The 25,097-nt window shown below is 42.7% G+C and overlaps 1 protein-coding gene across 5 annotated transcripts in view; it reads left to right on the forward strand.

The window, feature by feature from the left end:
* The first annotated feature begins 134 nt into the window (after positions 1–134).
* pax3b (paired box 3b) overlaps positions 135–25,097 on the forward strand; it is a 33,005-nt gene continuing 8,042 nt past the window's right edge. For 2 of the 5 annotated variants that reach the window (XM_050056985.1, XM_050056977.1), the window contains exons 1-7: positions 135–610; positions 1,186–1,421; positions 1,628–1,685; positions 2,183–2,326; positions 18,938–19,137; positions 19,859–20,024; positions 20,911–21,125. In XM_050056985.1, the coding sequence (XP_049912942.1) occupies positions 526–610; positions 1,186–1,421; positions 1,628–1,685; positions 2,183–2,326; positions 18,938–19,137; positions 19,859–20,024; positions 20,911–21,125 (1,104 nt within the window). In that variant the 5' untranslated portion in view covers positions 135–525. Of the gene's footprint in view, positions 611–1,185; positions 1,422–1,627; positions 1,758–2,182; positions 2,327–18,937; positions 19,138–19,858; positions 20,025–20,910; positions 21,126–25,097 lie in introns of all 5 variants that reach the window. The other 3 variants (XM_050056968.1, XM_050056947.1, XM_050056957.1) reach the window with 2 other exon arrangements.

The raw sequence follows: 25,097 nt of genomic DNA on the forward strand, positions 1-25,097 counted from the left end.
TCTGTGACAGCCTCTCTGATAGGACCAAAGTTTCCAGCCTCAGCCAATCCTCGCGCTCCGCTGCGTACCGTGTGTCCCCTCTCCGCCAATCCCAGCCGGGAGCGCTGACGGGGAGAGAGAAGAGCTCCGCTACTTTTGACTGTCTCCTCTCACTTTGAACCGGTGTCAACAAACAACAACAACAACAATATTTGCGTCCCAGCTTCACCACGTTGGCAACTGCATCCCCAAGAGGGTCCAGTACTGGCGAATAAACCCGAGGAGGCTGAGAAAGTGACTCGTATTTACATCCAAGAATCAGGTTTTCTTCTCTTTTTGTCGTCACGTTTGACTCCTCAGAGGCTTGGGGCTCCCGGGACACTGGTGCTTGGCTGCAGCCCGGGTGAGGCTAACCCTAGCCGAGGCTAACCTTCCAGGGAACTTCCTCACCAAGCGAAAAAAGCGATTTCAGCGACGACCTCGGAGTTGGAGCAGCAGCCTCCCCCGGCAGGAGGAGGTATCTGGAGTCACTGGGGTGTTGGAGGTATGACTGCGTTGGCGGGGTCAATACCCAGGATGATGCGACCCACGCTGGCTCAGAACTACCCCCGCAGTGGCTTCCCACTGGAAGGTAAAGCATCACACTGCCAAAGGAAGGTTACAGCCCTGGATGTTGACGGATCATGTGTGGGTTCAATGCTAGTTAGTCAAAAGTTGCTTTTACGCACTCAGTCTTGTGCCAAACCTCGGCTTGGAAACACAAACTCTGCTCAGTTACAGCACCTAAAAGTTCTACAGAATCAAATCTTATTCAGCCGGGAGCTAAACTGACGCATTCCATATTTTTATTGTTACATTAGTGCCATATTTTACATTTTATTTCTGTTAATATCTTATTTTAGAAACTTTTTAGCAAACCTATCTGCAGGCTACATTAAATGACATGATAGTTTTTATTTTTACAAATAATGTGCATGTTTGCAGACATTTGTAATTAATATGTTCATGCGTAAAAGTGCATTTTTCACGTGCACTGTCAGCTGATTTTGTAACTATTAAATAAAAGTGCTGCCTCATTCTGTAATATCCTGTTGCTGGTGTGTTCAGGTGCTTTTGGGCTCAGCTAAACCCTGACTTCTCCTCGTGGTTTTGCGCAGCCTGGATCACTTTAATAACACATCCCTGTCATGTTCTGATCACATGTAGTGTCCACCCCGTTGGGTCAAGGCCGTGTGAACCAGCTCGGAGGAGTTTTCATAAATGGCAGACCTTTGCCCAACCACATCCGCCATAAAATCGTGGAGATGGCCCACCACGGCATCAGGCCGTGTGTCATCTCCCGACAGCTGCGGGTCTCCCACGGCTGCGTGTCCAAAATCCTGTGCCGGTACCAGGAGACGGGCTCCATCAGACCCGGGGCCATCGGTGGCAGCAAACCCAAGGTATGGACCACAGAGAGCAGCTCACAAACTCCTGTAACTGTAGAATATATAAATCATTTTGACATAAATCCACACATTGAATGCTTATTCAAAATAATAATAACGTCTTGTTTTTTTAAGTTAAAGCTTATAAAGGCGATGTATGCATTGTGCCCCAAGGGCCACAACAAAGTGAATAAACACTGCGACTTTTCTGACCTTTGAAGCAGGGGACAACGCCGGATGTAGAGAAGAGAATAGAAGAATACAAGCGGGAAAACCCGGGTATGTTTAGCTGGGAGATTCGGGATAAATTACTGAAGGATGGGATATGTGACCGCAACAACGTGCCTTCAGGTAAAAAGGCACAGACATTAATTAATCTACAAATTATTATTATTATTTTATTTTTACACTTACACTTTTTTTTTCACTGTCATTATTTTCCTTCACATTTATTTATTTTTATTTTATAATATTTTATATTTTATTTTATCTTATATATATTTTAGCTGAACCGGTTTTATTATATAGCCTACTCTAAAATTAATTTAAAAAAATTATTAAATTATTAAGATTAATTAAAAAAAAACTTTTCCCAGTTGAACAAAGCTGCACTTTCTTTTTAATTTATTTTAATAAGAGACTTTTGACAACTTTTAAAGGCCAAATGAATGTCCTATATTTTGTCTAATTCTAACATAGTGCCAAGTACAATTTATACCATTTTTAAAACGCATTACTTATTTTTTTATTTCCATCCTTTGGCCAAACTTTTGCAGTGAGCTCCATCAGTCGCACCATGCGGAGTAAGTTCGGGGGCAAAGGCGACGAAGAGGAGGATGAGGAGGAGATCGAGAGGAAAGAGATGGAGGAGAGCGACCGGAGGGCCAAACACAGCATCGAAGGCATCTTAGGAGACAGATGTGAGTGAACTGCTTATCGTGGCTGATGTAGAAGGAGAGAGAAGTTCTCTGTTCACTTTAGCTGGAGTTATCTTTGTCATATCAGTGCGCGCGCACACATTAGGAGTCATGTTTGATCAGATATCGTCTCAGTGAGTCCATATGGGAGGATTTTTATTATTTATAATTTATATTTATATACTTGCTAAACTGTTTGCTTAAGCTGTATTTGGTTAGTATCAGAACTTAGCAGAGTGTTTATCTGCGTATATTATTTAATTAGGATAAAATCCAGTGAATTAAATTCCAATTTTGCAGCTCAGGAAATCTGTGATATTCAACCTGTTGATTGCTCCTGCGCAAAGAGTGTAAAGGAGAGTGGTTTTATTTGGTGTTATAACTCGCCTCTCTGGAGTTTGAGCATGCTGTAAAGTTGTTGCATGGGGGTGGAGAGTGTGTGTCGTCCTTTGTTAGGAATTCTTTATCGCCCATATCTCTGCGGCTAATGCTTTTCCCATGAGGCCATACCGTAAATCAAACAGCAGGTGATGGCTCTGTGCGGGAAAGGAGAGTGTGCAGTGTGTGTGTGTGTGGCGTCTGTGTGTGTGTGTGTGTGTGTGTGTGTGTGTGGTGTGTGTGTGTGTGTGTGTGTGTGTGTGCAGCTGGGTTTATAAGCAGTGTGGATGCATCTGTGTTACAGTAACTCTGCATATTAGGATGCACATATTTTAAGGGTGTTTTATTCTTGTAGACAAATTATAAAAACAAGCAATCCACATGCAGTATAAATTAATTCGGTAAATTTAAGTGTGACACCTTCATGAATTATGAAAACAGTTTACATTTCTCTTGGCCAGCTGTGTGTTTATAGTTTGGCTATTATTTTATGCAACAAATCAATTTTTATTAGTGTTTCACACGCCAGCGTCCACTGTAAAAAGTTACCATTGCGCACGTCATTCAGTCTAACAAAACTTATATATTTTTTAATTAACGAAGTGCAAATAATGTATTTTTTTCAGTGCAATTTAAGCTGTTTTAGTCACTTTACAGTGGATTTAAAGAAGGTCGAATAAATCTAAGTTCTTAACAGTGATTTGTTGCGTGAGAAAAAAGTGGACTTGTCTCATTTCATCAGAAAGTTTATTCCTAATTAAGAAAAAATGCCCTTCCTGCTCACAAAGACCTCTTTAACGATGGACTATTTACAGTGTAAGCCGAAGCCAAGCTTTTTGGTGAAATTAAAGTAATAGGAAGCGCAGCAAGCCAAGGAATAAAGCATATTTTCTTCATTTCCGTCATTATAGTTCCACAGACAGTGGCCTAATTGGAGATTTGAGAGCGGTTTGGGGCTCAGTGCTCTTCAGCTCCACTATTTATCCTCTTCTCAGTGCCATTACTTTACTTTTTTTGCCTTGGGAGTGGAAATTCGTCACGTTTAATTTGGTTTCTTTGTAGAAATGATGATGTGCTTGTCATCCTCACTGGATGGAGTCGGTTTAAATGTTTTCCTTGCGCTCTGGAAAAGTTAATTACACTTTTCAGTGGGCTGGGCGCGTGGCAGCGAAATTGAAATGGGGCATAATTCCGGAGAAAAACAGTGCAGGTGATGAAAAGTGGTGATAATTCAGCCTCAGACTGACTTTAGAGCTCCTGGTATTGTTGGAAAAGTTTGGAAATGTTGACTAAATATTTCATTTTTAAACACTTGGTCACTTAATAATGTGCCACCAAGCACCAGAGACTATGCACATAAAATAAGTTGTTTCCTGTAATTGTTTTTCCTATTTTAAAACCAATTTACGCAGTGACACTTGCAGCCCTCCATTTCCCCGCGCGCACCCTCTCCATCCCCGCATCAGTATAAAACAGGGGAGGAGAGATAAAGGACTCGAGTCTGAGGAGACAAAATGTCCCCCAGATGAGTTGATCAAACATTTGTTCAACGGTTTCCAGCTCCTCACAAAGACACGCCTCGCGCGCACAACGGGACGCTCAAGGATGAACTTGGGAGACAAAGGCGCGAGAGTCTATTTGGAGCTCACGCTTGGGCTGCGCGCGGACAAAAGGCCAGCTTGGAAACAGCTTTGGCCGCGGCTAAAGAAGAAGGAGAAGAAGAAGGAGAAGGAGAAGAAGGAGAAGGCAACCTGTTTATAATTCAGTCAGAGAGAAAAAGCTCCTCCACAGAAAAGCCCCGACAAAACACACTATGAGGCCGCAATGAAGGATGAATTATTCAGGGAGCGCTCCGGCACGGTTTAGCCAGAGAAAATGGCCGTTTTCACCTACAAAATGTTTCCTTTCGGGGTCGCCTAAAGAAGCCCGCTGCCATTCAGAATGACAATTGAGGCCTCTGAAATCCTCTCACGTATTGCTCAAGGATGCGTGCGCGCCCCCCCCAAAAAACCTGCGTGGTTACAGACGTGTGCGCGCACAAATACGCACTGAACACTTGATTTAAATTGCGCTATTTTCAAAGTAACAAAATGTGTGCTGAGAAAGGCGCGCACACATTTGACAGGAAGGGAAAATAGAAAATTGACAAGCCAGTACACAAGCTGTAATTCTGTTTTTCTGACGTCAGCAAACTTTGAATAACTTTCTTGTTGCATTTAAATGTCAAAGCTTTAAAACGTCAGCAGCTTTTGATGCAGCCTAATTGCTGTTTGTCATAATATTCAGACTGTAACTGACCAGCTCAACAAAGTGGCCTTCTCCGCCTCTGGAGGATGGAGCTAATAATACCGAGCCGTCTCCAGCCTGTAACTCATGATCCATTATTGATTCTTTGATGAGTCCCGGCCTTGCCCCCTCGAACATTAATAATGTCCTCTAAATGATGTCGATATTGTGCTATGTCACATTTAATGACGGAGGGAGTGTATTAAAGAGTGGTTTCGGTGAATGGGGACCAATGTTCTCCCCGGAGAGCCCCGGTCTGGCCCGGAGCGCAGCTTCACAATAGGGACCCCGGCCACCCGTCCTGCGCTGCGCACAGCTCCGAAAACTTCACCCCCAACACTCCACCTCCTCCTCCTCCTCCTCCTTCTCCACCACTTGCTCCCCAAATCTCTTCAAGCAGATTAAATCGACTCTTTTATTTCATCCCACTTTCATCTGGAGCGCAACACCGCCCCTCTCCCTCTGTTTCCTACTTCTTTCTCTGTGTGTCTCTCTCTCAGCCTGCGGCGCACAGCTCGTCTCGTATCTGGGCTCCATCCTCCGGAGCGCACAAAGGAGAGTCAGTCCACTTCTGTAAAGTTTCTAATTAAGTTCTTTATGAAGCTTTCGCGGTTTGATTGCAAACACATTTGGTTGCTTCTTCCAAAATACCGCATGGAAATGGATTTCAGCGACTAAATCTGATTAATTCTTATTTAAATACTTTTAATTTGTTAATTTCACCGCCAACTTTTTCTGTTTGTTTGTGAAGCTTTCTGCCTCAGAACAACACATATTTGTTGTACATTTTCAATGCAAATATCTTGAGTTGACACCTATTATTAGAAAATGAAATGACACCAAACTATCTTAATATAACAGCAGTGCATTTTATATCTTATAATAATGTGTAAAAAATGATGTATACTAGATTTTGAGGGGGATGTTATGACAATAATTAGAATATGTGCATTTGTCCTCTGCAATAAAAACATGAAAGTAGTTGAGGACTTTTTTGACAAAATTAAAGACATCTCAGCCACAAACTGGTGCATGAAAATTCACCAGAATGCAGAAAATTAAGTGTCTGACACTCAAAGTTTTCTAGTGGAGGACCCCCAGCTTCATATGTGTCCCCCAAAATATTGAAATGAAACCAAAGCCCTTGTATAAAAATGATTATTACAATATGCAAACCCAAACTTGTAGCCCTGTTTTTCAAATACCCGTTGACTACTTTTCTGACTTTGTTAAATGTTTGCATTGAGCATTAAGTTTCACTTTTATATTGTCAGAAATGAGCTATTTTAAAAAGACATATACACACCTAGTTGCTTAATCAATTCAACATTGAAGGGTAAAAATTAAAATTCAATCTTGTGACACACAGATAAAAGTTAAATCACATTTTCTCTACATTCGCGTGCAATAAGCAAAGTTAAAAAACAAAGACATTCATGCTCAAAACTCTCCTCCTCCTTCTCTCCATGTTCTGTAAAATATTTATATATCTGGCAGTGACGCTGGCCCTCAGGCCTGTTGCTGGGCTGCACCAAACTCCCAGCATCATAGTAATTAACCCTGGAGACAAAGTTAATGATTAAAACAGTCACGGTGTCCCCGCCTCCTCCTCCTCCCTCCTCCTGCTGCACATTTTCACAGTGTATCTTTTAGAGTCCATACTTAGTTAGGTGAAATTAGCCAGATAATACAGAGGAGCCTTGTTGAGGGCCGATACATTTCCATTTAGGCTGGCCGTGTGTGCGCACATACACACACACACACACACACACACACACACACACACACACACAACGCTGTGCATACACACACACATACACACACATTCCACTCTGCAATGCAAACAGTCAAAGGGATAACTTTATTTGGTGAAAGGGGATCCTGGAAAGGGCTAATTGAATAAGCCCGGGATCTTTGAAAAACCCCTACCATGGTGAGCGCAGTCATCATGTCATAATTAGGTTTATTGAGGCGCATTCCTTCAATCTGCCTCCATTCCCCCGGGCTCATTGTATCTAGGGCCCAGGCCAATGGCCGGGGGACAAAAGGGAACCGTGAGCAGACAATACATGAAAGAGCCATAAAGATTTAGCTGGCTTTGTCACAGAAACGGAGTGGGACTTTGTTTGTGTAAATAATGCGAGTGAATGAAGAACTTTGGTTCCTCTGCCACTCGAGGTGAAGGATGGCGTGCTGCAAATGTAATATGTGGGCACACACTGGACCGGTGCCAGGGCAGAGGAGAGGGAAGAGAGGGCAGAGGGAAGAGGAGTGATAGGACGGAGCGAGGGAGCAGAGGCCAGACAGTGCAGTGTGTTGAGTGTGTGATGATGGTGTTTTGCATTAACTTCTGCACATCAGCTGAAGAACTTTAAGCACTCAGACTGTAAAGTGTTCACTGATAAAGCTTTTCCAAAATGAGAATATGTGGAAGTAACTTTTTATATTCCAGTTGCCCACAATGAGCTCAATTGTTCGGCCTCGTTTTCTTGCTTACGAGGCTCTGAAATACAAAACTGTAGTCAGCAAAGTCAGCAATTATAACAGAAAACACAGAATTAACTATTTAAATTATTTAATTTTGATGTCAATTGTAAAGCTGAAATGATTAGTCAGTTTATAGCCAACTATTTGGGTGATATATTCATTGATTGAAGTTATTTTTTGAGCAAAAATGCCCCAAAATGTCTGTTTTTAGCTTCTCAAATGTGCAGATTTGGTGCTTTAATGTGTAATATCTTTGGGTTTTGGACTGTGATTGGACAAAACAAGACAGACGGACACTCTGGACTTTGAATTCACATTTCCTTTCACTTCTTAGACCAAAGGGTTGATCGAAATATCAAGAAAGCAACCAGCAGATTGATTGATGATGAAAATAACAGAGTTGTTGCCCTAACAAGCTGCCAGCTGCTGCCTCATCAAATCTGACAGAACCAACAAGCTCCCGATGGATCTTATAATAGCTATTGGCTATAACTGGCCTGAGCCAAGTGTCTGGTGAAGAGGGCTCTGTCTGTCCGCTGAAAGAATGAATGTGTCACTCAGTGAGTCCCTGGGCACGAGGGCAAAGAGGGGCACGAGGGCCAAGTGGCGAGCACCAAATCACTCTCCTCTACCCCGGGGCTCTCTGTGTCTCTGTGTCCCCTCGCTCCTCATCTCGCGCTCCTCCCTCTCTCGTGAGTTTTTTCTAATAAGCCCATGCATGATGACTATTCAAGCATGAAAACATAGTTATCTGCAAATGAATGGCTGCTCTATGCTTCATTAAAGCCTCTTTTTCCTTTCACACTCTTATTGTGACCCTCTGATATCAATTCAAAGGGCAATTAATGAATGCACACCAACTTTGAAGTCAGGGTGATTTCTGAGAGGGAGGGGGCTTGTGCGTGTGTGTGTATGTGCATGTGTGCAGGGGGGGAAGGGGTATTTGGGGTATTCCCCCTTCAAGACCCGCTGTAGCGCCTCAGCCTTCACCCGTGATGGACTAGCCACATTGAGCTGCGAGTGAGCGAGCCCCAAAGACGGTTTGAAGGGAGTGAAAGAGTGAAAAGGCCCAGCGAAGGTCAAGTAGAATGGCTCGCCTTAGAATAAGGCCCCTCTTTATCTGCTGCGAGTATGCACTATAGGCACAACAGCTGGGGGGAAAGGGGGAGAGAGGTTGTTTTTTAATGTGCATGAGTGTGTTTGTGCGTGTTTCTGAGAAAGTAAGGAAGAATGTTGAGTGCGAGCATTTTCCTCTCATGCATCTGTCTGTGGGTTTCCAAGCACGGTCGTTTTTAACATGCGTGTCTATGTGCATGTGTGAGTGTATCGGGGTTAGGGTTGGGTGTCAAAGTTTGCAGAGGCCAGCCAAAGGCCAGTAAACGCTGCATCTATGCTGCTGACGGGGGACAGGCAGCTGTCAATCACCTGACTGATGAAGCCTGACTTTCATTCAGAGCTTTGTTAACTAATTAGCCCAGAAGCTTTTGTGTTGCGTCAGGAAAGAGGCTTAAAATGTGTGTTTATGTAGTCGGGCCATGTGGGAATATCTTCTGTAATGTGCACACGTAACGGCATCAAGCACACACAGAATTGTATTTGATAGATATGAGTTTGTCCTTGAGCTTTACAGCGTGAGCTACAGTTATCTATTTTGTTCAAGCTCTTTGGATGAATGTGTGACTCTGTAGAGCTTGATTAAAGGTATTTCCACATATAAGTAGGGACTCGCTGCCAAACCAGGAGTTCCTTAGTAATATTTACCATCTGAAAGTTGAGGTAAGAAGTACGATCTGCCCTCACTCATGTAACATGAATGCAGCATTATACAGGACATTACTGCTATTCTAAATGTCTCACTAGATTTTGGATCTTACTCTTCACTTCTTTACGACGACGATATTAAGAAGAAAGCAGTGGTGGGCCCAGAAATTTTTTCATATGGGCAGCCAAATGGGGCCACTGAAAATGTTAGGGTGGCACACCAAAACCAAACGCCACATGTGAAATTAAGGAATATTTCTATTTATTTCGATATGGTGAGGAGTCAAGAAATCACATACTGATATAGTTTGGTTTTGTACTTTACTCTTGAGCAGCATTGCTCGCCAGACACAAATTCACTCTGACCTCGTCATATATTGTCATTTGGTCGTGGGCTTTCCACGTCGTCATATGATGTGCAACGTATGTGCTTTGGATGTTGATGTCCTGGGACGCCATGTTTCCCTTTGCCTGTTACATGCATTGTCTGATTTCAAAATACACTTCCATTTTCACAGGAAATGTACAGTTTACATGCAGTCTCTTTCAAAATAAATGCACGACGTCAGTACAACACTGTGAACTGCCGTTATTTTCCTTCAACAACAAACACACATGGTTACATTTAGCAAACACAGGCATGTAGTTGGGTCTAGGAAATCTTACAGGAAGCGAACACCAGCCTCCCGGATGAAAGTTGCACCCTTAACTTAAGTTGTTGTCCTGCTGTGTTTCCCCCACCAAGTGCCATTAAACAGTAACGGCAACACTCTTCAAAAGTGTTGCTCTCTTAACCATAAATCTGCCTTTACTATCACTAATAATCTGATGTGCTAAACTAATACTGGTCCAGTTTGCATTTTGAGTTCCACAAAATGTCAGGCGACCGATTGTTCCTCAAATAGGCTGGCTGTCCTTTTCCTTAAAAAGACAAAAACACAGCTTTAATTTGAAAGAGCAGGCCACATTGATTGCAAGGACAAAAATTACAGGGACAAACTTCAAGTTTAGAGAAGACTCATAGGCACCAAGAAAATCCATTTCATTCAGATATCTAAAGGTAAGAGTTCAATGGATCTCTTTAAAAATGACCATTCCAGTTGATCCCTCGCCAAACTGTAGCCTAACTTTGGAGGGTTATTTAGTTCCTTTCCTGACAAGCTATGACAACATGGTACGTGCAAGTGGATGCCTTAGGTTGTCTAGTTTCGTAAGATACCACTACCTTACCTTTAGCTTCAAAAAAGAGCATGCCACAGCCTCTTAGAGACAGTTAAGTCTGCCTCTAATTATTTTTGCTGGATGCAGCCAATGGGGCTGCTTTTGCTTTTGCGTTGATGATGCCGTACACTCTCTTGAAAACTCTGTTGTAATCTGCTGTAGTCCATAGCGGCAGCAGGATTAAGACAGCTGAAACTGTCAAACATCCTCCCTGTCAACTTTAAAAAATGAAAATGACAGTTAACCTGCTAACAGCTCACCTTGCCGGATTTCAACAAGTGCCCCACTGACTGGAGCTGTGAGTTAAAAGACAGACAAGAGCCGCAGGGTCACAGGGCCACGGAGGGTCGCTCTCCCCCAGCGCTGCACAGGAAACAGGGTTAGAAACACATTTAGCTACAAATGACAGGTAACCACTTCCTGATTCACCCCCTACATCCTCGACAACTCCCATAACTCTTCGTTGACAGCCTCAGACTCCTCCGTGCCCTCTGTTGTGTCATTTTTTTTGCTGCGTAACGAGGCCGTGACGGTTTTCTCGTGTCATTTTTTCGTGTATAATCACAATCTCATGCTAAAAAACCCAAAACACACACACACAGCTCCGGCACACTCTCATTTACAGGGCAGCTGTGAAGGTTGAGACTCCTCCTTAGCAAGTCAAGTGAGTTCGCCCTCCAACCCCGCCTCCCACACACACACACACACACACTCACACACACAATCTTTTTCTTAACCCAGCAGAAAGAGTCACAGATGGGTCCATAAGCTGTCAGTAAAGCCATTATCCGGCCCAGCATCTGCCTGTCTTGACTTCTATATACTGTTTAATGCAGTCGGCCAGTCACTTAGTCCCCCGGCTCCTGAATAGGAGCAGCATGGTCGGCCCGCCCAAATAAATGCTGCGTTTGTCTCCTCTGCCTTTTGTTTTGTGTTTTTTTCCTGAGAGGGGTAGGTGGAGAGAAGGGGGGCGATGTGTCAGAGGCTCAATTTACCCTCAGTATTAACCAAAGCCCCAGAAGAGTTACTGGGATGTCCGAAGAGGGGTGTAAATAGTCCACATATGGTCAGTCAATTCCCCCAAGTCTCCAAAATCCAACTTTGACACATCCCCTTTCACTGCCTCTCTATCTGTCTCTCACGCACACATGCATGCGTGCTCAGAGCGTACTGTCTCATGTCGCTGTGGACATTTTTAAGCCTTTGTGTCCCCATTCGACTCCCCCCCACCTCCTAAGAAAACAGCAATGCCGAAGTCTTTCCAACAGTCTGTTTCAGCTAAATCCTCCATTCTCCTCCTTCCTCTCCCCTTGTTTTTCTCTTCCCTGGGATGGCGTTGCACGGTGGGATCCATTTTGGGCTTTCTTGGCTCCGGAGAGGTTGTTTTGGCTTGGAGTCCCATGCACTGTGTGCCTCTCAGGGCTTCAGTTTGGTTAAATTAAACAGTTTTCTTTTCTCCTCTAACCCCTTCCACCCACCCCCTTCCAACTGCTTCTCTCTTATTTTGCGGCTTAATGCTCCTCAGCTCCCGGGCGATCTCGCCGAGGCTGCTGCTTTTCCAGGCCCTCTCCTGCTCAGATAATTTGACCCTTTTAAGGCTCATATTTTCTCATATTTCGATGAACTGACAAGAGCCGGTACCACGTCTGCACCCCCCGCTCCTTTAAGCTGAGGTGGAGCAAAAGTATACAGAGAGAAGTCAAGTGTTTACAGGGGCTATAAATACAGCATTTTAAGATATAGCATATGTATACAGGCAGGCAGCGATATGACGGTTAGAGTGGATAATTTGATTGGCCAAGGCTATTTGACGGTGCCAAATCGACGTGATCAGATCTTAGGGATAGCGAGGCGATGACGGCAAACGGGGCACTCTGAAACCACAGGTTTACAAGGTTGGAAAAGATCCGGGGGAGCAGGGGAAAGGTTTCAGGCTCTTCTACTCTTCACTCTCCTCCTCTTTGTCTCGAGGTAATATGTATCCTGATGCTGATTTGGCATTATGTTTCATCATTGCAGAGATCATTTTGGAGAGTATTGTGTGTGTGTTGACCACACTTACAGGCATGTCAGCAGGGGGAGCGCTGCTAATGGACGCTGAAGTGGAGACGCCTCAGGGCTGACAAGCTCGATTAACGTAGCCTTAAAATGCATGTAGAATCAGGGGAAGCCCAGCTCTGTGGACATGTGTACAAGGTCATGTGCTTGGAGTGCTGCAGTCTTTGTGTGTGTGTGTGTGTGTGTGTGTGTGTTTATGAGCTCCTCAGCCAAGCTGTGGGGAGTAGTAAGCTTCAGGGGTGATTGGGCGGCTGCCCTCTGTCTTGGCACAAGTTTGCCACCATAACACCCCTCTGCACCCCATGTGTCACCCCATGAATCTCCATCACCTGCCACTTTAATTTGCATTACATTATATTTTAGAATTTTAGGCATGTGGGTGATGCTTAAGCAGGCATGTGTGCAGCAGTGGAACAAACCTCTTTTAGGTTTTTGTTTTCACAGCAATCCAAGCTTTGCATTGTCCTTAACACACACACACACTAACACAAAATATCCAGCAAGTTACTGTGGGTTTATATTGCAGTTGCAAAAAATGTTATCTTGTCAAAAACAATGTTATTCATCACCGAGTTGCATTTACCACCTGAAAGCTACAGTAAAAGTGACTTTTAACAGAGAGTGATATTGATATCTTGTGCATATAGGCATGCATCCAAAGGTTTCACGGGATTTATACTTCTGCGTCAAATTGATGCTACACATCGCAGCGACGCAGACCTCCTGTCTATGTTTGTGAGCTGAAACCATTTCCCTCAGTGGAAACAAAGCTTTTATTTACTTTTATTTCACAGATAAGAAACAATAAATTGTGAAGACAATAAAGCCTCCAGAAAAATAGCATTTTAAGTCTTGTGTGTGATTTATCCTGGCTTCATATGAGCAGAGGAAATCTCTGCTAGCTGCTAGGCTAATTTATACAATGTAAAATGCCATAGGCTTGTGCTAATAACGTTAGCATGTTGTATTTGTGGGGAAAATGTGTCCAGATAAAGACAAGTGTTTGTCTGTGAATGCTGCGAGTTATAGTGAAGCTGATTTGTGTACTTGTGTTTGAAATTGTCTCTATTAAGCCATGTTTAATGTGTGTTTAATGTGTGTTTAATGTGTGTTTTGAATCAACTAAACAGCACTTCACAGAAACCCCACCACTGACTAGTGTTTTGGAGGTGTAACTGCAGAGTGACACAGTGCACTAGTAAAGGCTTACATCAGCGTAGGCCACATGCATAGGCTACGGTGTAGGCTCTGCATAGAGCTGACACACAAGTATAAATCCTGCTTTAATGTCTACTGGAACAGACAGTGACCACAGCAAGCTCCAGTAAAAATGATCGTATTGTAATGAGGACTGCTAAAAAAAAATTTCTTAAGAAAGTGAAAGTTGTGTTCACTTTCTAATGAAAATGGGCCCTGACACACCAAGCCGACGGTTGGCCGTTGGTCAATGTCAGGTCATCAATGAGCGTCTCTCGCTCTTGTTTTTGGGTGTGTCCTGCACTGCTGGCACTAGTTGGTTGTTGTTGGCTTTATTCGGCTAATTCAGCATGTTGAATCGGAGTAGTAGACATAGGTTGGAGGTTCAACTAAGTGCACAAGAAGAGAAATAAAGTGAGGAAAGCTTGTAAGAGCTGTACTTTTTCAGATAGTGTGAATTCTTCTTTTGTCTTGTGTGTGTGCAAATAGTTTTGCTAGCTGATTTCTTTCTTGTTGTCTACTGCCCTTGTGAAGCATTTTGTGAGCTATGTCTGTGAAAAGCGCTATATAAATAAATTTTACTCACTTTACTATCGGTCTTCCAGTTTCCCCTTTTGAATGACAGATACAAACGACCGTCACATGCTGCTATGGAGAGTTATTTCCTCTCACGCAGGCACAGAACATACGTGCAAGTTTGCCGTAGGCGGTAGTCTTTGCAATTTGTTCAGGTGCAACTTTTTGGCCGAGACATGGGACATGAGGCGATGCAACAGTCGGCACCAGTTCTTTGATGTAGGTTTGGTGTATCCTGACTTTTACACAATTTCAAGAGAGAATCAGGGGTTAACTTTGCAGTGCTAATCCAGTTTCAAACTGATTTTGTATCATAAATATCTTATTTGGACATTTTACCCATTAAAAAACTGATAAATGTACATATTTTCCCAGGCAAGGCACAAACACAAAAAGAATTAGACAGGATTTTTATATTTTAAAGTTAAGAGAGAAGATGGAGGAAATATTTGGGAGGCATGTACTTCTTTTCACCGCAGCTAGTGTCCATGAAGAGGGCCTACAAACCGTGGATGTACCACGCTTCCACCAACAAGAACAACAACAAAAACCAACACAGATGCCCAGACAGACTATCCCCACGGGGACATTTACATCGGCAACAACAGCCCCTGTTGCCCCTCTCCGCTGCCCTCCTCGCCCCCTCAGGTGCTCTTACAGTTCCCTCTGGAGGAAGGGGGTGTTTTTTAGGAGTGGGGGAAAGGGTAGAACGCCCCCGGCTGTGCACCCATCCACCCCACCCTCTCCAAGCCCTCTGCGGAGCCTCTTTATGCCCCCCCACCCCAGCTCCCCCGTGGGGCAGGTGACAGCCCTCCACTGTGAAGGGCCGAGGGAGCCATGACGGATTCCACAGATGGAGCGTGGAAATCGCCGGCAAAGACCTCAGCTCTGTGGAGCAACAAAGAGCCCGAGAGTCACAGGGAGAAATATGGGTGGAAAAGAGAGGGAGATGGGGAGAAGGGAGACAAAGAGAGGGTGAGAAGGAGGGAGCATGAGAGAGAGGAGAGGGAGGAGAAGGTGGTGCTTGTTTAAGGAGGGCGGTGTGTCGAAGTGCAAAAAGTTTGTGGGGCAAATTAGGAATTTGCTGTTGTTTGAGGTGAAAAATGTGCAAGTGCAACGTTTTCTCTTCCTTTTTTATACATGCTAGGAGCCATTTTTATCACCCAGTGTTCTACCTGGCAGCTGTATAATGTTCATGCGCTATCTTGGTTTCATTATGCGCTGACCCAACTTCCTCACAAGCGTCGTTATCATTTCATCCTATCGTCTTATCTGACGGTATCTTAACATCAACTAATTTAGCAATCTAAGGAAGTGAAGTGAAACAACTGAGCCCGCTTGAGTCGCCCGTACAGGATCTGACTCAGGATTATATCGTGACTAGACTCCCGAGACTTGAGAGGTGCCACTCTGTCGCTTCTTTTGAAAAGTTCTCGAAACCCCGGTAGCAGTCATAACCGATAGGTAATTCCAAAGTGATTAAGGATTTTCCCGGCTGCCTCAGCTTTCCCAGGGCCCAAATCCCTGTGAAATGCTGAGGAACGTGCATGCTGCTAAAGTCGAGGGGGGGAGCGAAAAAGCATTCCTAGTGACCCTCCTCCGTGCAGGAACTGGAGGGGGAGGCTACAAAAGGCCTCATCTCTTGTTTTTCAGCCGTCCTGTCAAAAAAGTTCACATCCCGAATTCCTTCCCCACCATCTAAAAATCCAAGTCATGTAACAACTAGTCATATAAAATGTTTTTTGTTTGGTTTGAGTGATGTGTTTTTGTCACCACATTGTGATAAAGTTGCAAAACAGCAGATGAAATTGAATCCTAATCCGCAGTGGCCATTTTGAAATGTCTCTGCAGAGCAGAGTCGTAGCGTATCATTCCTGTTAAAATGCTAGACTCACACGGGTTGATAAAGAGCTAGCAATCTACGAGTGCAAAATTGCAAGATATTCAGCAGAGGCTTAAGGCAATGTCTCCATTTCTCTCGCTCCCCCTTTGAAAATATTTTACTTATTGCCTCCCTCATGCTTGAATGTTTCTTTACCAATTTGCTCCTAATGCATGTTAAGTTGACTCCCACTGCTATTGGTGTTGCACGGAGAAAATCGCCGAAGGGGGAGAGAGGATCAGTTTCACATGAGGGGCCCTGAGATATTTGGATTCTCTTGTATTTTATTGTTGCTTCTGAGGGGGAACTAATACAGTGTTGCACACAAAACTTCCCCTATGCTGAGGGGGAATTAATTAAGTGTGACACAAAAAGTGCTTTGGCCTTGGTGAACTTAGAAGGGAGCCAATGGGCTGTTTGAAGTAGTGAGTTAAAAACCGAGCTGCCGGCTTATAGAGCGTCGCTCACAATAGTATTAATACTGATCTGAGACGCAGATGAAAAGTAGAAACACAAAAGCTGTCAGGGCGCATGATGTCACCACAGCTCAGTCAGGCTGAAGATCACTTGATGACAAGTCAAAAACACAACTTATGTATTTTTCAAATTTAGGATATTGATTCAATCAATAAGCTGACTGATAAAAAATAGATAAATAAATAAAAGTTTATTTGTGAAGCAAAGTGGATAAAGATTCTTTAGTTACAGCTTCTTAAATTTGAGGATTTGTGGTTTTCTCAGCTTGATGTGATTGGAAATTTAATAAATTTGGGGTTTAGCCTGTTCGTCGTTGGACTCCAGGAATTATTTTATGGGCATTTACCGCTTTTTTTAATGTTATTTTGATGACAAAATAAAATAATTCTGAAAGTAGTTGATAACTGAGGCCCTAAATTCAATGTTAATTTAATTTAGTAGTTTTTTGTGTGTGCATCAGACATGCTGTAAATTATTTGCAGGGACAGCACTCCAAAAATTGGTCAGAAGTTAGATCTCACGTCAAAATATTATTAGCTTGACTTTAGACTTTTTATATAGGAAAAGAATAATATAGAAAGCCTTTATTGTCATTGTACAAAGAATATACAACACGGTTAGGAGTGCTACATGTGATCAGGGGCCAAAACAAGCAAGTTAAGGAAAACTGACCACATAATTATTAATAAAATCAGAAATAAATAGTGTGAAAAAAAGGCTGTACTTCATAAATGGATTATTGCACTAAGAAGAAGAAGAAAATATCATGTTTCCAAGCTGGTGACTTCTTTACGAATGAAAATGTGATTTTTAAAAAAATTAGAAATAGACTCTCTTTTCAGCTGTGTTGTACACATGCACACCTCATCTGCCACGTGAAAGACACTGGGTTTTATTTTATTTATTTAGAAAGCTCTTATTGGTCTTTTACTGTCTTAAATGAGTTTAATGATTTCTTTTTATTGTGGGCTTTTTATTCAGGTGCCGGCTGTTTTTACTGAACTTGGGAACTCCGGTTTTTCATATTGTGCACCTGCAACGTGGAACAACAATTTAAAGCATTCCTCACTTTTATCCATAGTGCAATTCAAACTTTAAGTCTAGGTGTTCCTTTTCTATACATTTTTAATTGTGGTTTTATTGCTTTTTACTTCTTGTTGCCACTTTTACGTACATTTCTATCTGTTTTTTTCTGTGTCTTTTACTTGATATTGTTTTACTCGGCTACATTGCAAATGAGGTCTCTACCTTGATGTATTTCTGATTTAAAATAAAGGTTATGATATTAAGTTGAGAAGCAGTGGATTGCACTGTTGAATAAATAGTAGATTGCACCTGAAGAGCCACATAGGAAGAATTATTTGGGCTCTTTATTGGACTTTATTTTAGAATTATTTTTTTCACTTATCACTTTAAAAAAAAATCTTTATCCCCAGCTGTTCAGTCTCTGGACTTGACAACATATATCTTAAGACTTAAGGCTGATGATATCTGATTAGAAACTACAGAGCTGCTACAGAAATCACCCAGTCTGAACTGTGAGTTCATTCTTGTGACGAGACAGAGAGCGGAAAATAAAGAGAAAACTGATTCATATCTTCTCCTGCTTAGCTCGATCATAGATAAGGAGACCATTCAGCTGACTGCAGTTGTTCTTCATCCAGGCAACCGCTCCTGGCTGTCCAGGCTACTGTCCACACACACACACACACACACACACGCACACAAACACACTCACACACACACACAACTGTGCGCGCAAAGAATGGCCCCTGGATCCAAATTAGCCTTTTGTGTGGCTTTTAGTCCACCAGTTCCCCCGCGGTGCCCTGGGAATCTTGTCCAGTGGGATTATTCCTGAGGCTCAGAATATTTCTCCTGAATAGAGGTCTGTTTGGCCACAAGACCACGAGGAAGGCCGATGCCTTATGGTGCGAGTGTGTGTGTGTAGGAGTGTGAAGAAAGGAAAATATCCACCGTCTTTAAGTGGAAACTATAAGAAAAGAAATGAAAACAGAGAACAAAGTTATCATGAGATGATTCTGCTGAATGTTACAACGTGAAGCACCATGAGGTGTTGGTCTGTAACATCAGTGTGTTTGCTCAAAGGTTAGGTATTGAGTGACTTAAATAAAGCTGTGAAGTTGAATATGTGCATGGGAGGTTATCAGGATGAAACTCAACATTTCAGGAGCAGACAACACTAACCTTTCCCTGATTCAACACCTGATATTTGGAGGAAATCTCATCCTCACTGTTTCCTAATTTTCCTGTCTTCTGTGTTCAAACAGCGAGTCACTCAGACGAGGGTTCGGACGTGGAGTCAGAACCCGATCTGCCGCTTAAGAGGAAGCAGCGGCGCAGTCGGACCACCTTCACGGCGGAGCAGCTGGAGGAGCTGGAGAGGGCCTTCGAGAGGACTCACTACCCCGATATCTACACCAGGGAGGAGCTCGCCCAGAGGGCCAAACTCACAGAGGCCAGGGTTCAGGTACGAGAGGGCACGTATATCTATATCTTAAATGTTCGAAACAGAAACAGATTTTAGCTTGTGAAACACAGGAATTCATATGATGGATTTTCAAAAGGGTTTCATAAACTCAAGGGTTGTACATTTGACCTCAGCCTCACAGAGATCTATGAAATCCTTCAACAGGTAAACATGAACATGTTTACAAGATGGCAGCAACACATTCGCTTCTGTCTGACATGACACACCAACAAGCACCTACAGACCTGTCCTTACCATGAACAGCCCTCACACACACACACACATAAAGGCAATTACAGCTCAAACAGACACACACACAAACACATGCACTTCTCATCCTCACTCCCAGGGGCCCAATCTGGACTTTCCTATTTCTGATCTGGAGTCCAGTAAATTCTCCTCCACAGGCTCCATATGGGAAGTGTAAGCAGGCCCAGCATGAGCCTCGTCCATATGGGCATGGCATGTCACTCACACACTCGGAGCAACCAGCCATGATACACATCTAACCCACACACACACACAACTTCTTTTCTCACATTGTCTCTCAGCTTCCTCTCCAACTTCACACACTGATGGAAGTGTGAGATAATATTCTGTGTGCAGAATAAATGTGAGAGTGTGTGTTACCCATTGAAACAAATGCAGTGTCTTGTTGCTGATTTCTTTGTGTTGTTTTACCTCTGATTTTTTTTGCGTCGTCACCGTTGTCCTCCTCCAGGTTTGGTTCAGCAACAGGCGGGCGAGGTGGAGGAAGCAAGCAGGAGCCAGTCAGCTGATGGCATTTAATCACCTCATCCCAGGGGGTTTCCCACCTTCAGCCATGTCCAGCATCCCCCCTTACCAGCTCTCTGACAGCACGTACCCCCCCTCATCTATAGCACAAGGTAAGAGATGACACCGACTCGTATAATTAATGCAGCGGTCAGTGTGTGCTTGTTGATGCAGATAATAATGTATAATATTTTTTGGGGGGGAAAATGAAAGAACGCCGCCTTCTTGTAATTATGCATTTTTCATTTTATCTAGTTTTATCTAGTCTATCTAGCTAAAATTTCCCTAGAAAAAACTCATTTGTGGTTGAAAAGAAATTCTAAAATTTGGGTTTCAAAGCTTTCAACTGTCTGATGGCTTTTATTTTGAGGCTTTTCTCAGTTTAATTTAGCCACGAGAAAACACTGTGTCATGGAGAGAAGTTCTGAGTCAGTGTTCGCTGTGTAAATCTAAACATTTTGTGCAGTTTTTGATTTAAAATAATAATAATAATAATAATTTTATATTGATTTGAGGCTGGCACTTAGAGTGTGTACCACTAAGGCTGAACCTGCAGTATCCTGTGTCTTTTGCGGCAGAAATACTAAAAAAAATGCTAAAAAAAAATCTTAAAAGAGCATTACTTTAAGTGTTTTTTGATAGAAGTATATCTTTTTATTAATAATAATCATTCTTAATTGTTGAAACTGTTAATTTTGGGATTGTTTGTTATCACAATAAGGTATAATACTGCATGAAAAAGACTTAATTAAACAATTATCTGTTTATTTTTCTTTTAATCCAGCATGTTTTCAAATGTAAGTTTACATTGAATCCAACAGTTTTGCATCTGCTTTACAGAATATTCAGCACAATAAGAGCAACTCTATTAGAGTGAGATGTTTTGGTTTTATTGACTTTCACTGACCCCAGTAACGACGCCTTGGGATTTATGTTTTGCAACTTTTACCTTAAGAATCCATACATGTGTTTTAACTCTCTCTCTGATGCTTGTTCTAGTGTCGGAGCCCCCCAGCACAGTGCATCGGCCCCAGCCTCTCCCTCCCTCCTCAGGCCATCAAGCCAGCGGTGGTGGAGGGCAGGTAGAGGGAGGCTCTGCCTACTGTCTCGCCTCGGGACGTCACTCCTTCTCAGGCTACTCGGACAGCTTCGTGAGCGCCGGAGGGCCGGCCAATCCCATGAACCCCGCCATAGGAAATGGACTCTCTCCACAGGTGAGACAACAGCCTGAAATATGTGTGTTTGAGCCGCTCGAGGTGGGATGGATTTAGCTCAGTGAGTAAAGCAGCAGATCAACTTAACACACAAGTTTTTAAGTTGAAAAGTGATATTGGATTAATTTGTTTGAAGAAAAACACAAAGAAAGCAGCATATTAATTTGACAGGACTAAGATTTGTGTGTTTGACACTGTACACGCCTCCAGAGACTAAGATAGTTTTACTTGCACGGATAAAACCCATAACATGCCACAGCAGAGCTGGGCAGAATTAGATTTGAACATGATTTCAAAGAGTTGGAGGTATGCATGATTTACTCTGTCAGACACACAGCTTCACACAATACATCACGAGCTTTAAAAAGTCAAACACTCCTCAAGTAATATTTCACCCAGGTGCACAACGCACGCTCACTCCAGTCGCACGCTCCTAGGCAGTCCTGGAGGACGGGTCACTCACTGTTGGAGGAGAAAAGTGAGATGACTCCAGGAGGACAGAGGACAATTGAGCGTGTGACAAATGAGAAGTGAAAAGACAATTACAGCCAATTATCCAGGCATGACGTCCCAAGGTCTCCGCACCTAGACAGAGGGTACAGCAGAGGAGACAGAGGAGTTAGAGACCCTAACAGGCAGAAAATGAGATTTCAGCCTGACGCAGTCTGACTCCTCAGAGAGCAGGCCGCAGCAGTGTGAGGACGGAGACACACTCACATGAACACACACTCACAGGTCCATATAATTACAGGCACACACACACATACACACACACACAGACGGTGTAGATAATTGATCAACTCCATGACATTTTGAGGATCAGTTAAGGATTCTGCAACATCTTTTACACAAATATTACACGACATGGTTGAGCAGCATGGCTAAGTCAACTTTTCAACCTTCTGTTTAGATCGAAAGATTGATTACTGTATTTTTTTTTTAATATTTCCAATACAGGAGCAATACAGGGAACAACGAGTGATTTTAGTCACAATTAAGTATTACAATTTTTGGCCATTTTGTTGTCTGTGTTTAGGGCAACGAGTGTGTACACAGGCATCGATTAAAGGGAGGATGCAGGGGACATATTCCCCTCAATATTTACAGCATTTGCAATAAAATAGCAGATGATTTTTATTTTGCTGAAATGAAAGACATCTCCACCTTAAATGGCTGCAGACATACACAAATTAGTGCATAAAATACCACCAGAATGTAAGAAATTAAGTGTCTGATGCTCTCAATTTACTGGAGGAACCACTCCAACGCTGAAACCAAACCTACGCCCTTGAGCGTGTGCTGTGAGATGATCCCTTTCTCAGAATTCTCAGAGTCTGTCCTCATGCTTTTACTTTCACACACTGTGTTCAAACATGCACAGACACATTGCTGCATGCATAAAACCTGCACAAACTATACTTTACAAACAGTATTGTGCACAGACGCAGCTTGACACAGCATCCACAAACACTGACTACCCCGCTATGCCGTAGCCTCAAGGGAAGCTCCTCGTGATTGCATTCTTAAAATGTTTGCCTCGACATTCCTCTGTGCGAAAGCAAAGGTTCTAATTTATTTGTATATATTTCGTACAGCGGGGAAGGAATGTCCTGTCTCAGATGTTTCGCCCCCATCCCGACATTCTTCCCCGCTAACTCCTGGACGCACTGATTCAGGCCGCCGGCGACGGCAGAGCTCCAATATGAAACACCCTGGATGGGCCAGCCAGCAGGCATCTCATGAGGCAGGGAGAGGCTCAGGAGAGAGGCATGATAAGGGTTTGGTTAAAAGGATCAGAGCAAACAGACAAAAGCACTGAAAATCACCAAACTAGAATATCGGTTCAAAGAGCACGTAGCCCTGCTCCCTGTGGCTTATCGAAGCCAAGGCGTATCCTTGCTCTTTGTGTTTGAACCAAAACCTCCAAACGCAGGTTAATTTTTTAGGAAAATGTTACGGGGCATGAGAGGAAACACAACTCCCCTCTCCAAATCAACATGGACTCCTCCATTCACCTCCCCTACTTGGGAAATGATTTAAGCAGGACCATGTGTGTGTGTGGATGTAGAATAATATGTCACTTAGAGGGCCAAGAGGACCCAAAGAGCAGCGTACCTGCTTCTTATTAGGACAACTGGAGGAGCCTTGAGGCCTCTGCTCTGCCGAGGAGGAGGAGGAGGCGGGATATGATACATTTAGAGGTAGCAGATTCAGTTAGAGTTACTTTCATAAGTGATCAAGCCGGTCTCAATTTCTTATTAACGGTTTACTGAGCACTTTGATGATGGACAGGTAAAGTCAGCGAGCGTTGAAAGGCGGGGGTCTGTGGTATCAAGTCTGTTTTAAAACCAGTTGAAACACTTTGCCCCACGGCTCTTTTCCGTCCTTTGCCGGCCACGCAATATTCCCCCAAATTTGATTATCTGGTCGCTAATAAAGACCAGGTCACGGATTGCTCAAACTGCAAATCTATTCGGAGGTTGAGCAGAGCCAAGCTCACACAGACCTTTCTTTTGTGTTATCTTTGTCGGCATATCTTCCTCTGAGATAAGTTGTTATCTTGCACCGTGGGTTTTTGGAGCAGTGTCAAAAAGGAATTTTAGAATAAGTGGATCCGCGAATCGGAGACAAATTGCTTAATTCTTCCTCTCTGGTGCTATCTGTGTCTGGGACGAGCCTTTTGATGTCCGCGACGGGGGGATTTCCTTTGTGGGTCTGAGTGTGTGTTTGTCTTGGTGTCTGCGTTGATACATGTTACACACACTCCTGTGTTTGTACGCTAAACATGAGAGATATTTAATAAAGTAAAAAAGCCTTGTTAAAACCAGAGGTGGGACCAAGACATTGTTTTGCAAGTCACAAGTAAGTCTCACGTCTTTGTGCTTAAGTCGAGTCAAATCGCAAGTCCTAAACTTTGAGTTTCGAGTCCTAAACAAGTCATAATGTGCTCTCCACCAAATGTAATGCCATTTTAACAACAGTCACAAAATCGTGAATACTTTTTAAGTAGTCATACCACAACAGAATGACGTCTTGTTGTATAACCCTGATTCCAAAATAGTTTGGACACTGTGTACAATATAAATAAAGACAGAATGCAATATTTTGTAATTCCTTTTTGACCTATATTCAATTGAATACAGTACAAAGACAAGATATTTAATGTTCAAACTGATAAACAAGGGCGTATTTACCTCTCTGTCACATCACATTTTCTTTTAATAACACTTATACAATAATTTTTGAAGTTTAAAAAGTGAAATTTCCTTCTCGAGATTCACAAATCTTCAGGATTTAAAGACAGTCTTTGTGGAGGAATGAGCCAAAGTCCCATCTGACCACTGTGAGAAATGAATTTCTTCGTATAAGAAGCATCTTGAAGCTGACATCACAAACAAGGGCTTCCATATTATACTAAATAAATGTCAGTTATAGCGTGTTTAATCCTTTTTTCCTGTGTCATTCCACTTTATCACACATAATTTTTATGGATTGAAATGTTGCAGTTTCTTTATCAGAGTAATTTCATTGTGTTGATTTGATTTTTTCATTTCATGCCAGTAGCTATATTGGAAATATATTTAATTGAAAAAATTGACATGTTGAACACGTATTTCTAGGGAGGCATGATATTGGATTTTTTGCTGATATCCGATATGCAACAACTCATTTGACCAATAACCAATACTGATATTGATATTCCACCTTTTCCCCACCTAATTCTACTTTTATCAAGTCTCTTCTGAAGTCAAATTAACATCATATTATACATGTATACTCTTATCATGATGGAGACATGAAATACAATACTTTTCAATGTATGTAATATTAATTAATTGTGCAAAAGAAGAAAAAGCATGTTGGCAGATTCTGATGACGTGCAAATATTATCGTGCAACCCTTCTTATTTCCCTCACTGTATGTCAGAAAGGATTTACAGATTATTGCATTCTGTTTCTACATACGTTTCAC

The sequence above is a fragment of the Epinephelus moara genome, chromosome 2 (assembly GCF_006386435.1).
Source record: "Epinephelus moara isolate mb chromosome 2, YSFRI_EMoa_1.0, whole genome shotgun sequence".
Taxonomy (NCBI): Eukaryota; Metazoa; Chordata; class Actinopteri; order Perciformes; family Serranidae; genus Epinephelus; species Epinephelus moara.